At 47.2% G+C, this 13,441-nt stretch overlaps 1 protein-coding gene across 3 annotated transcripts in view; it reads left to right on the top strand.

Annotated features, from left to right (window-relative positions):
• LOC119973262 (lymphoid-restricted membrane protein) overlaps nucleotides 1-13,441 on the top strand; it is a 227,807-nt gene that overhangs the window by 126,729 nt on the left and 87,637 nt on the right. For all 3 annotated transcript variants that reach the window (XM_038811012.1, XM_038811011.1, XM_038811010.1), the window contains exon 20: nucleotides 1,814-1,875. In XM_038811012.1, coding sequence (XP_038666940.1) covers nucleotides 1,814-1,875 — 62 coding nt within the window. The remainder of the gene's footprint in view (nucleotides 1-1,813; nucleotides 1,876-13,441) is intronic.

Raw genomic sequence — 13,441 nt, 5'->3', positions numbered from 1 at the left:
AAACACCAGGGCGAACTCTCTTCCCTTCAAATAAATAATGCCTTGCACCCGCTGGGGAGGGCAGACGGAGCGTCAATTATACATCTCACCAGAAGAGTAGCACCTCCAACAGTGCAGCATTCCCTCCATGCTGCACTGCAGTGTCAACCTGGATTTTTGTGCTCCAATCCAGGAGTGGTACTTGAATTCTCAATCTTCTGCCTCTGAGGCAAGAGTGCAACCAAATTAGCTCTTGTTGACACTGCTGCACTCTTTCCTTTGACTGATGTTGGTTTAGGTCATTGACTGTTCTTCCAAGGCACAGAGCACGATGCAACAGTGATGTCCTCAAAGTCCCTAATTTCTCAGATGTAATGTACCCGGCTGGGGGGAAAAGCAGTGACGTGATGGTATTGTTGTTGGACTGGTAATCCAGAGACTCGGTCTAATGCTCTGGGGACTGGGTTCAAATTCCACAATGGCAGATGGTGAAATTTGAATTTGACTTTGTTTTTAAATCTGGAATTCAAAATCTAACGATGACCATGAAACCATTGCCGATTCGCGAAAAAACCCATCTAGTTCACTAATGTTCTTTCGGAAAGGAAATCTGTCATCCTTGGCTGGTCTGGCCTACATGTGACTCCAGGCCCACAGAAATGTGGTTCACTCTTAAATGCTGTCCAGGGATGGGCAATAAATGTTGACCCAGCCAGTGACATCCATATCCCATGAACAAATATTTTTTTTAAAAAAGGAAGTGATGCAATTCTCGTGGCGTGTTCTCTGCCCTTTTCCTTTGCAATGCAGCATACTAGGCCTGGCTGAAAAATGAAGGGGTATTATAGATCAGATGTAGTCACCACATAAACAGAATGTATTTATGTGGTGGCTTTGACATAGAAAAAAAAGCGTATACAGAAGTGTTTCAGATCATGCATTCTACACAAATCAGGAAATATGATGAAATGTTTGGTCAAAAAGTGTGGGTTGGTACTTTATTCTTCCTGAATCAGCACTCACTGGGTTTTATCTCATGAATGTTGTAAGCAATTCAGTCTCTATGATGTACAATAGTTTGTGGAGGGAGTTTGGAAGGAGCATAGAAATAATTAAATAATTCAATTACACGGTTTTTAATTAAAATAGAATGAGCCAGACGGACTTCCACTAAACGGAGAGAAAAAAACAATCCAGGTTCAACAGGTCAGATTAACACTCAGACGTCTCCAAACTACATGCCCAATTATAAAGAGGGTAACCTGTTTACATTGAACAGCACGGTAGCATTGTGGATAGCACAATTGCTTCACAGCTCCAGGGTCCCAGGTTCGATTCCAGCTTGGGTCACCGTCTGTGCGGAGTCTGCGCATCCTCCCCGTGTGTGCGTGGGTTTCCTCCGGGTGCTCTGGTTTCCTCCCACAGTCCAAAGATGTGCAGGTTAGGTAGATTGGCCATGATAAATTGCCCTTAGTGTCCAAAATTGCCCTTAGTGTTGAGTGGGGTTACTGGGTTATGGGGATAGGGTGGAGGTGTTGACCTTGGGTAGGGTGCTCTTTCCAAGAGCCGGTGCAGACTCGATGGGCCGAATGGCCTCCTTCTGCACTGTAAATTCTATGAAATTTCCATGAAACATCTAAATACAGCCGAATATTTGTGGATATCAAAGGGATTGATTTATTTTTGGAGGGTATTCAAACTCTAATTCTGACTTGTAAGTACGTCAATTTTACCCTCCCATTAAGCCAAGGTGGCTGTCGAAAGTGGTTCCTGTAATGTTGCCTGTGTGTTTCTGTTTCGATAGTGATCATATGTACCTGTGCCTTTTACATAGCAACCATTCAATCACTGAGAGAGGAAATCTTCCAGCAAAAGTTGTGTGGATTGCAATCCCAGGTAACGTCCAATTCTTTAAACATTTGTGTGAACAGTATGGGAAGTACAAACTTTGCATAACACCAAAAGATGGGCCGGCAGCAAAAACATTCTGTTGCAGTGCATGGCTTTTACTTTGGGTTCGCCGGTGTGATTTTAAAAACTCTTGGTCCCAATTGGGATGTTCCAACATGGGTCTGAAAGTTTTGTGGATGTCAAGACCCATGTAAAACGTGTTTTCAATCATGCTTTTCTTAAAATTTTAAATGCGGAAGAAGAAAAAGTTTTCGCGACTGCTGTTTAATTTTGTATGCACTTGACCTGGTATTGTACAGTTTGAGTAGTCGCTGATCATCACCCTTGCTCATCAAGAATGTGCACTTCAAACACACGTCAGTCTCCATCAGTTGCACTTTGTTAGTGGAAAAATTAATTGAATCAGAAATAGAACAAATGAAACCAGTCCCCATTTGCCAGGTGTGACTGCTTCAACTAGAGTTGAACACTTGACTTAACTTTGTTTTGCTGGCATTATTCTTTTGACTAATCAGTTGCCAGATCATTGAACCATTAGGGATACTCGCCTGGAAATTGGACCGTGTAGCCAGGTCCCAAAGCGGAAGCCAGGAGGCACTGCCGCATTTACAGAAGTGCGTGTCTGCATATTGGCTATAAAGAAACAAGAGGGACCCTTAGACCCTGCCCAAAACAGGTGTCCATCCCTTTTCATGTGACCAAGACAGTGGTCCATCTCTTGCTTTCGGTCTCTGCTTCAACGATGGCATTTCCTTGGGCAGACCAAGTCCATGTTGTCTGAACTCGGTGAGACCAATTCTATAATAATAATTATCTTTATTAGTGTCACAAGTAGGCTTACATTAACACTGCAATGAAAATCGTCTAGTCATCATACTTCGATGCCTGTTCGTGTACACTGAGGGAGAATTAAGAATGCCCAATTCACTTAATAAGCACGTCTTTCGGGACTTGTGGGAGGAAACCAGAGCACCCGGAGGAAACCCATGCAGACACTGGGAGAACGTGCAGACTCCGCACAGGAACCGAACCTGGGTCTCTGGCGATGTGAAGCAATGGTGCTAACCACTCTGCTACCGTGCTGCCCACATCTAAAGATTCCCTGGAGTAAAAGGAAAATTGAAATTACTTCCCTTTATGGTATCACCCTGATTGATTGCTTTGATCTACCATGCCCACCAAGGCCTGCAATTGTGCCCATCTCATGCTCAGCCCAATTACAAATGTTGCAATTATTACCAATTATTGAATGTGGATTATTTAATTTGGAGAATGCTTCTGCGGGAAGGGGCTTTCCCCCAACCGTTGGAGGTGGACAGGGCGTACAGAGCGATGGCGAGGAAGCCGCGGCCAGGGGATCCCCCCAAGTGTGATGGTGGTCCGGTTCCACAGCTTTTTGAACAAGGAGTGTGTTCTCCAGTGGGCCAAGCGTACACAGAGCTGCAATAAAATAAAATACCGTGGGCAGCACGGTAGCATGGTGGTTAGCATAAATGCTTCACAGCTCCAGGGTCCCATGTTCGGTTCCCGGCTGGGTCACTGTCTGTGCGGAGTCTGCACGTCCTCCCCGTGTGTGCGTGGGTTTCCTCCGGGTGCTCCGGTTTCCTCCCACAGTCCAAAGATGTGCGGGTTAGGTGGATTGGCCATGCTAAATTGCCCGTAGTGTCCTAAAAAGTAAGGTTGGGGGGGGGGTTGTTGGGTTACGGGTATAGGGTGGGTACGTGGGTTTGAGTAGGGTGATCATTTGCTCGGCACAACATCGAGGGCCGAAGGGCCTGTTCTGTGCTGTACTGTTCAATGTTCTATGTTCTAAAGGTTAGTTAGACAATCCTGAACACCTATTTAGCTCATTGACTGGAAAATGCCTCACCCTCGATTTCTGACTCTATCTCGTCATACGTTCACTTGTGATCTATGTGGGTTTTGCTTCCTCCCTCCATTGTTATTGAGTCTTGCATGCTTCCTGCTCCCCAATTTGTTCACCAGCTCCAGAGGATTGAGGAAAACCAGTTTCCATTCTCAAGAGACAGTTTCTGTAGATCTGCTCCATTTGTGACATCAATCGAAAGCATTGCCATTGCCCAAAATAATGAAATGGCAACTACCAGGTTAGGTCAAGTTAACCCAGTGTTACCAATGTTCCAATTAGCATTTTTCAGAGGAGCTGATAAAATAGTCCATTGTCAAGATGCTCTCCCTTTACATGCCAGGGTGTGTATGTGGGGGGGTCTGTCCAGAGTCTCGGAAGTCTGCAAGAAGGGAGAGAGAAAAGGACTGATTTATGGACAGAGTGGAGACAAACTAGTAGATGACCATAGAAAATGGTACCCATTTACAGAACAACAAGATGAGAACCAAGAGAGACAACAAATATCAATTTGTGGAATAGAGCTCGCCGGCAGAACTTAAGAATTGTCGGTCTCCCTGAGGGGGCTGATGCTGGCACGTTTGTGGCGAGTATGTTTCAGATGCTTCTGCGGGAAGGGGCTTTCCTCCAACCGTTGGAGGTGGACAGGGCGTACAGAGCGATGGCGAGGAAGCCGCGGCCGGGGGATCCCCCCAAGTGTGATGGTGGTCCGGTTCCACGGCTTTTTGAACAAGGAGTGTGTTCTCCAGTGGGCCAAGCGTACGCAGAGCTGCAAATGGGACAATAGCATTTTGCGTGTTTATCAGGATCTGAGCGTGGAGATGGCCAGAAGGCTTCAATCAAGATAAGGCGATCCTGTTCAAGGTGAAATTCGGGTTGCTATACCCGGCGCGTCTTTGGGTTACGCATGAGGACCAGCACCATTATTTTGGGTTGCCCGAAGATGCAATGGACTTTGCCAAGAAGGAAGGGCTGGTGCTGAACTGAGAACTTTTTGTTTTTAAGTTGTAACTTTTTTGAGTGATGTTTATATGTTTTGATTATCGTTTCTCTTCTGCATTTGAGTTTGGATGAAGATGGGGAAGTAAAAGTTATTCGGTTTCAATGGGTTTTCGGTGTTTTGGTGCGGGTGTCTGGTGGGACTTTTTACTTTTTATTTCTTTGATTTGCACTATTGGGGGGGTTCTTTGTGGGTTTTTCGTTTTGGGTTGTCTCTTCTGGTAATTAGGCGATTGTTTGGGGTCAGTTTGATGAGGAAAGTGGTTTCGATGGGTGGGGGGAGGGGAGTGGGGGATTAATAGGTGGGAAACTTCTTGGTGCCGGAGGCGAAGGCCACCAGGCTAACTGGGTGAGCTAGTCTACGGAAGCACAGTGGGGGGTGTGCATATGATTAATATATAGCAGGGGTTAGATGACAAAGTGGTGTTGCTGGGGGGGAAGGGGGGAGGGGGAGTTACTCTGACGAGGGAGGGATTTAGGTTTCAGGACAGAGATAGGCTGGAGTTTGGCCCAGGAATGGGGATGGCTGATCGGTGGAGGGGTGGGGGGGGGGGGGGGGGGGGGGGGGGGGGGGCACAATGCCCCTCAACTAAGCTGATCACCTGGAATGTCAGAGGGTTGAATGGGCCAGTCAAGAGTACACGTGTGTTCGCGCATCTGAGGGCTCTGAAGGCGGACATGGTAATGTTACAGGAGACACCTGAAAGTGGCGGATCAAGTCAGGCTAAGGAAGGGTTGGGTCAGTCATATCTTTCATTCGGGGCTGGACACCAAGACTAGAGGGTGGCGATTTTGATCAACAAGCGGGTGCAATTTCAGGTGGGCAGTATAGTCTCGGATGGGGGGGGGGGGGGGGGGGGGTGTTATGTCATGGTTAGCGATAAGCTGGGGCGGAGGAAGGTAGTCTTGGTTAACGTGTACGCGCCAAACTAGGACGATGTGGAATTTATAAAGAAGGTGCTGGGGAAGATGCATGACCTGGACTCGCACAAGTTGGTTATGGGAGGGGTTTTTAATACAGTCATCACCCCGGCCTGAACCGGTCGTGTTTGAAAACGGAGAGGGTGCCAGCAATGGTAAAGGATCTGATGGGGTTCATGGAACAGATGGGGGGGGGGGGGGGGGGGGGGGGGGTGCTTGACCCGTGGAGGTTTAGGCAGCCGATGTGGAAGAAGTTTTCTTTTTATTTGCATGTTCACAAGGTTTATTCCCGGATTGACTTTTTCATTTTGATTAGGGATTTACTGGTGGGGGTGGTGGACTCTGGGTACTCGGCCATCAATATTTCGGATCATGCCCTACACTGGGTGGAACTGCAGGTCAGTGAGTAGAGCTTCCAACGCCCGCAATTGAAGTTAGACGTGGGCTTGTTGGTGGACGAGGCAGTGTGTGAGAGGCTGAGGAAGTGTACGCAGAACTACCTGCAGGTTAATGACACGAGGGTAGTCTCGGCAGCGGTGGTCTGGGAGGCACTGAAGGCAGTGGTGAGAGGGGAGCTGATTTCGATCCGTGGTCACAAAGACAGGACGGATAGGGCAGAAACGGACTGACTGGTTATGGAGATCTTACAGATAGACAGGAGGTATGCAGTGACCCCTGGGGTGGAGCTCTTAAGGAAAGGTCGGAGGCTGCAGGTGGAGTTCGGGGTGCTGTCCACAGGTAAGGCAGTGGAGCAGCTTAGGAAGGCGAGGGGTGTGTTTTACGAACATGGGGAGAAGGCCAGCAGAATGCTGGCACAGCAGCTTAGGAAGAGGGGGGCGGCCAGGGAAATGGAGAAGGTGGTTGATGGGGATGGGAATTTGGTAGGGGACTCGGCTGGGCTAAACAGGGCATTCAGGGACTTTTACAGTAGGCTCTATTGTTCGGAACTCCCCACGGGGCCTGAGGGGATAAGACGCTTTTTGGACGGACTGACCTTCCCAAGGTGGGCAGGGAGCTGGTAAATGGGCTGGGGGCACCGATTAGGGCCGAATAAATAGTTGAGGGCTTGAAGGCAATGTAGTTGAGTAAAGCTCCGGGGCTGGACGGGTATCCGGTGGAATTCTATAAGAAGTTCTCGGGGATTTTAGGGTTGCTGGTCGTCAAGGTTTTCAATGAGGCAAGGGATAGAGGGGTGCTGCCCCCGACGATGTCACAGGCCACTATTTTGTTGATATTGAAGCGGGACAAGAACCCGGAGCTATGTGGGTCCTACAGGCCGATCTCACTGTTTAACGTGGACGCCAAGCTGCTGGCCAAAGTTTTGGCCTCCAGGATTGAAGATTGTGTGCCGGACATGATTATGGAGGATTAAACCGGGTTTGTCAAGGGCAGGTAGTTGGTGGCCAATATGAGAATGCTGCTCAATGTGATTATGATGCCCCCGGAGAATAGGGAGGTTGAGGTAGTTGTGGCAATGGACGCGGAAAAGGTGTTCGACCGGGTGGCGTGGGACTATTTATGGGATGTGCTGGGACAATTTGGGTTCGGTAGGGGCCTTATCGACTGGGTCAGGCTGTTGTACCAGGCCCCAGAGGCTAGTGTAAGGACTAATAGGATGGCTTTAGACTATTTTAGACTGTACCGGAGGACAAGACAGGGGTGCCCCCTCTCCCCACTGTTTGCGTTAGCAATAGAGCCGCTGGCAATTGCTCTGAGAGCTTGAAGGGGCTGGTTCGGGTGGGGGGGGGGGCGGGCGGAACATAGGGTCTCGCTGCACGTGGACGACCTGCTCTTATAAGATCCAGGGGCAGGGATGGGTGAAATTATGGCGATTTTTGGGGAATTTTGTCGGTTTTCGGGGGATAAACGGAATATGACAGAGATGCTTGTAGTCCAGGCGAGGGGTCAGGAGGGTCGGCTGAGGGAGCTGCTATTTAGGTTAGTAGGGGACAGTTTCAGGTACTTAGGGATACAAGTGGGGCCGGTTACACAAGTTGAACTTGTCCCGGTTGGTTGAACAGATGAAGGGCGAGTTCCGGAGATGGGATGCGCTCCCGCTGTCGTTGGCTGGGAGGGTGCAGACGATCAAAATGATGGTCCTACCGAGATTTTTGTTTGTATTTCAGCGTATCCCAATTTTAATCGCGCGGTCCTTTTTTAAAAGGATTAATAAAATCATCCTGGGCTTTGTGTGGGCGGTAAGTCCCCGCGAGTGAAGAAGGTGATGCTCGAGCGGAACCGGGGGGGGGGGGGGGATTGCCCTACTGAATTTCAGTAATTAATACTGGGCAGCTAACATAGCCATGATAAGGAAGTGGGTGGTGGGGGCGGGGTTAGTTTGGGAGCGGATGGAGGCAGCTTCATGTCAGGGCACCAGTCTGGGGGCATTGATAACAGCATCTCTGCCATTTCAGCCAGCTATGTACTCCAACAACCCCATGGTGGTGGCGGCCTTGAGGATCTGGGGTCAGTGGAGGAGGTACGTTGGAGCAGTGGGAGCATCGGTTTGGTCCCCAATATGTGACATCACCGGTTTGCCCCAGGGAGCCTGGATGGGGGATTTTGAGTATGGCAAAGGGCAGGAATTGAGAGGATGGGGGGGGGGGGGGGGGGGGGGACCTGTTCTGAGAAGGGAGCTTCCCTAGCTTGAGGGTGCTGGAGGAGAAGTTTGGGTTGGCAAGGGTGAACACATTTTTTTACAGGTGTTTACAGGTGTGGGACTTTCTGCGCAGGCAGGTATCATCCTTCCCACTCCTGCCATTAAGAGGGATCCAGGTAGTGTCTCAGGAATGGGTGGGAGAGGGGAGTGTCTCGGACATCTACCAAGAACTCACGGGGTGGAGGAGACGCAGACCAAGTAAGTTGGAGGAGGAGCTTGGTGGTGAGATGGAGGATGGCTTATGGGCGGACACGTTGAGCAGTGTCAATTCGACTGCAACATGCGCCAGGCTCCGCTTGATCCAATTCAAGGTGGTCCACTGAGCCGACATGACAATGGCCAGGATGAGTAGATTCTTTGGGGTAGAGGACAGGTGTGTAAAATGTGCGGGAGGACCAGCGAACCATGTTCACATGTTCTGGGCGTGTCCAAAACTTGGGGGATATTGGCAGGGGTTTGTGGACGTCATGTCCAGAGTTTTGAAAACAAGGGTGGCAATAAGTCCAGAGGTGGCGATTTTTGGGGTGTCGGAAGACCCGGGAATCCAGGAGGTGAAAGAGGCAGATGTTCTGGCCTTTGCTTCCCTAGTAGCCCGGAGACAGATACTGTTAGCTTGGTGGGACTCAAAGCCCCGAAGTTGGAAACCTGGCTCACTGACATGGCAAGCTTTCTCGGCCTAGAGAAGGTTAATCTCGCCTTGAGAGGGTCACTATAGGGTTCGCCCGGAGGTGGCAACCGTTCATCGACGACTTCGGAGAATTAATCGTCAGCGGGGGGGGGGGGGGGGGGGGGGGGGGGGCAGGGGTTGGGTAGTGTAGAATAGGGGGTCAATTAGGTGGGTCTTGGCGGGATGGGAGTCGGTGATTGAACTATGTTTTTTGTTCTTTGTACATTGTTTTTATACTGTTGTTTGTAATGCCAAAAATACCTCATTAAAATTGTTTATTTAAAAAAATGTTTATTAAAAAAAAAGTATTAATTTGTGACTTTTCTCATTGACATTGGAGGACATCCAGTGTGGTTTTTTTTAATCCAACGGGAGTAGCCCTGGTGGGAAAAGAAATATTAACTGTACTGTTTTAGGAAGAGCCAGGAAGATAAATGAGAAAGTTTATATGGTGTGTCCTTAAATCGTTTACAGCACCCATAGTATCACGTAACTAACAAAGTAGTCATTGGGTGCACAGTCGTGGTGGGCAATTCGTGCATAGAAAGATCCCAGAAACCAGAATGAGATAAATTGTGGTGGTGTTTGACGAATAGAACAAGAAGGTACTGGACGAGCGCCCTTGCTCATCTTTGAATAGTGCCATGGGATCTTTGAAGGCATATGGGAGCCTCGGCAAGATTTGCAACTCTGACATTGCGGTACTTGTTCTGTGCCTGAACTGGGGTGACGGCTTAGTTTTTGTCCTCGCAGGTTTCTGAAGTAGGTCTTGAACCCGTGACCTTCTGACTAGGTTGAGTGCGCTATCCACTGAGCCCAGCCTGATAACCAGAAGCATGTTGGTGGGTACTTACCCCAATGCAGCTGATGTGTGCCACATAAGACATGTGAAAGAGCAATGGTTGAGTTTGTACATTGGAGACAGGAAATGTATGCTGTTTGTTAAAATGTTTTTCCATATTCAAATCAGAAATGATAACTCATTCATATGAGGAAATGTTAGACATAAATAATTGCTTGATACTTCCTGGTATTCGTGAGTGCTTATCTTTTAAATACACTAAATCCAGGCTGGGCAACAATCGCCAACATGCAATGAAGTTATACAAAGTTTTTATTGATGGATTCTGGCTGGTATAATTAAAACAAAATAGCCCTTTTTGTGTCTCTTGTTTTCAGTGTACACTTTTTTTTAACTCTTTCCTCTCCCACCTCAACACTCTGGCACCATTTTAAATGGGAAAACACAGCAAAGATTGGAAATCTGAAATGAAAATGGGACATTACAGACATGTACTGGCACTGGAGGGTGTGCAGAGAAGGTTCACTAGGTTGATTCTGGAGTTGAGAGGATTCGTTTATGAGGAGAGGCTGAGTAGACTGGGACTATACTCATTGGAATTTAGAAGAATGAGGGAGGGATCTTATTGAAACATATAAAATTATGAAGGGAATAGATCAGATAGAAGCAGGGAGGTTGTTTCCACTGGCACTAGTGGGCGTAGCCTCAAATTAAGGGGGAGCAGATTTTAGAACCGAATTGATGAGGAACTTCTTCACCCAAAGGGTTATAAATCCGTGAAATGTCCTGACCAGTGAAGCAGTTGACCTACCTCGTTGAATGTTTTTAAGGCAAAGATAGATCTTTGAACAGTGAAGGAATTGAGGGTTGTGAGGAGCGGGCGGGTAAGTGGAGCCATGATCTTATTGAATGGGGTAGCAATTTGTGGGGGGGGGGGTGTAACAGATGGCCTACTCTGCTCTTAGTTCTTATGTTCTTGTGTTCTTATATCAACCTGTCCTTTTGTCTTTAGGCGTCAACCATGACATGTAGGTAGCACACCCACACCGAGTCTGGAAGTTGCTAGTTCAAACCTCACCTTGGTGAGTAAGGTGCAGGTTCCAGCCTGATACACCAGTGCAGGACTGAGGGAATTCTGCACTGTCTGAGGTGCCAACTTTCAGATGAGATGTTAAACTGAGGCCCCATCTCCCCCCTCGGGTGAAATTAAAGATCCAGTAGCACACTCTTAATGAAGAACGTGAGCATTCTTCCTGGGGGCCTGGCCATGACTAACCATTGAACAACCAGATTATCTGGTCATTATCCCATTGCTGATTGGTAACCTTGCTTTGTGCAAATTGGCTACTGTGTTTTTTACATCACAAGGGACCAAATTTGAAAAGTATATGAATGAAGCGCACTGTGAGATGCCCTAAGGTATGAAAGGTGCTATATGAATTCAAGTTCTTTCTTTTGAATAGATGAATGGATCTGACAGTTTGCATTTCTGGCATTTGCATTGAGCAGGAGAAGGAAGGATAATTGTAAGGCCAAAAAGCCTTATAATTATGGCATATTGTCAATGGGCTAGTAATCCAGATACCCACGGTAATGTCCTGGGGACCTCCCACCACGCCAGATGGTGGAATTTAAATTTAATTATTTTTTAAAATCTGGAATTACGAATCTAATGACCAAGAAATCAACCTTGTCAGTTTTTGTAAAAATCTACCTTGTTCAACAACTTCCTTTGGGGAAAGAAATCTGCCACCCTTGCACGGCCTGGCCTATATGAGACTCCAGATCAACAGCAATGTGGTTGACTCTTAACTGCCCTCTGCAAGCTACTCCATTCCAGGGCAATTAGGGATAGGCAACAAATGCTGGCGCAGCCAGCCCCGCCCATATTCCATGAAAGAATTTAAAAATATAGGATTTGTACCATTTCCTTTTAAACTAAAGATGAGACTTTACTTCAAGGCGGTAAACTGTGTAGTGATTAAGTGTGTTGTTACTAGATGCGCAATTTTTTTTCTAATTTATTCATTGGATGTGGGCTTCGCAGGCTAGGTGAGCATTTTTTTGCTCTATCCCTAATTGGCCTTGAGAAAGTTGTGGTGAGTCGTTGCTTGGAGCCACTTTAGCCCGTCTGGGTGCTGCTAGGGACAGGTGCCCAAGTTTTTTAACTCCGCAGCAGTAAAGGAAGGGTGATACAGTTCCAAATCACGATGGTGTATGGCTTGGAGGAGATGGTGCAGGTGTTCCCATACATTTGCTTCCCATATCCTTCTATGTGGTCAAAGCGGCGGATTTCGAAGGTGCTGTCAAAGCATCATTGAGTTCATGCAGTGACTTGTAGATGATACACATTGCTGACACTGTGTTGGTGGTGGAGGGAAACGGGGACGTTTAAGGTAATGGTTGGAATGCTGATCCAGTGTTATTTTGTCCTCTATGGCCTCCTTGAGTGCTGCTAAAACTGCACTTGTCTGGGAGGCTCATTCGGGATGTATCCTTCCTGCCTTGTTTAACTCTTATTATCAATTTATATTCCTTTCCAAAATATTTTACCCTTATACCTGAATTGTGCCTAATGTGCATCAGTGTAGTGTTTACCAAGTGTTTTCACTTTGCATTCACATTGCAGTTATAATTGAAGTCCGCGGATGGCACAGTGGCATAGTGGTTAGCACTGCTGCCTACGGCGTAGAGGACCCGGGTTCGATCCCGACCCCGGGTCACAGTCCATGTGGAGTTTGCACATTCTCCCCGTGTCTGTGTGGGTTTCACCCCCACAACCCAAAGATGTGCAGGTTAGGTGGATTGGCCACACTAAATTACCCCTTAATTGGAAAAAAAATATTTGGTACTCTGTATTTAAATATAAATAAATAATTGCAGCCCGAATCTGAAATCGGGTCAATGACCATTGTGATGCCAGAACACATTAGGAGGTAGTAGAGTCCGTGCAATTCCTATAATTGGAAAATGCCAGAAGATTGTGCAAAATGGTCCGACAAGACATCTGGTATTACTTTACAGAGCACCGCACAAAATGCTGCTACCACATTCTGTTTCTTCTTCAGTACAGTGAAATCTGTAAACTATATCAGGTTTTCTTTTAGTTTCATTTGGACAGCTGAAGCTCTGTCTGACGGTTTACATGAACATTTACATAGTACTGTATTTATGGCACAGAAACAGGGTGTTAGGCCCAATGGGTCCTCCGTGTGGTTTATCCTCCACACAAGCCACCTCACACCCCATTTTATCCAACTCCATCAATATATCCTTCCCTTTCTTCCTCCCTCGTCTGTTTATCTAACTTAAATGCTTCTATATATGTTCCTGAACTTCTCTCCTGTGTCTCTATATACCTTTTAAAGTATGGAGATCAAAACTGTGTAACATATTCTTGGGTACGGCCTAACAATTGTTCTATTCAACTTCTCTATTTTCATTTCTGTTCCACTAGAAATCCCCGTATTGATTTGCAGTTTTAATGACATTAACCGGAGTTGCTGATTTTAATGATGGTTGAATGTGTACCCCTAGATCCCATAGCTCCAATGAAGAGGCAATTTAGCATGGCCAATCCACCTACCCTGCACATCTTTGGGTTATGGGGGTGAGACCCACATAAACACGGGGAGA

This window comes from Scyliorhinus canicula, chromosome 11 (genome assembly GCF_902713615.1).
Source record: "Scyliorhinus canicula chromosome 11, sScyCan1.1, whole genome shotgun sequence".
Classification (NCBI taxonomy): domain Eukaryota; kingdom Metazoa; phylum Chordata; class Chondrichthyes; order Carcharhiniformes; family Scyliorhinidae; genus Scyliorhinus; species Scyliorhinus canicula.
This window is presented reverse-complemented; position numbering and strand designations above follow the sequence as displayed.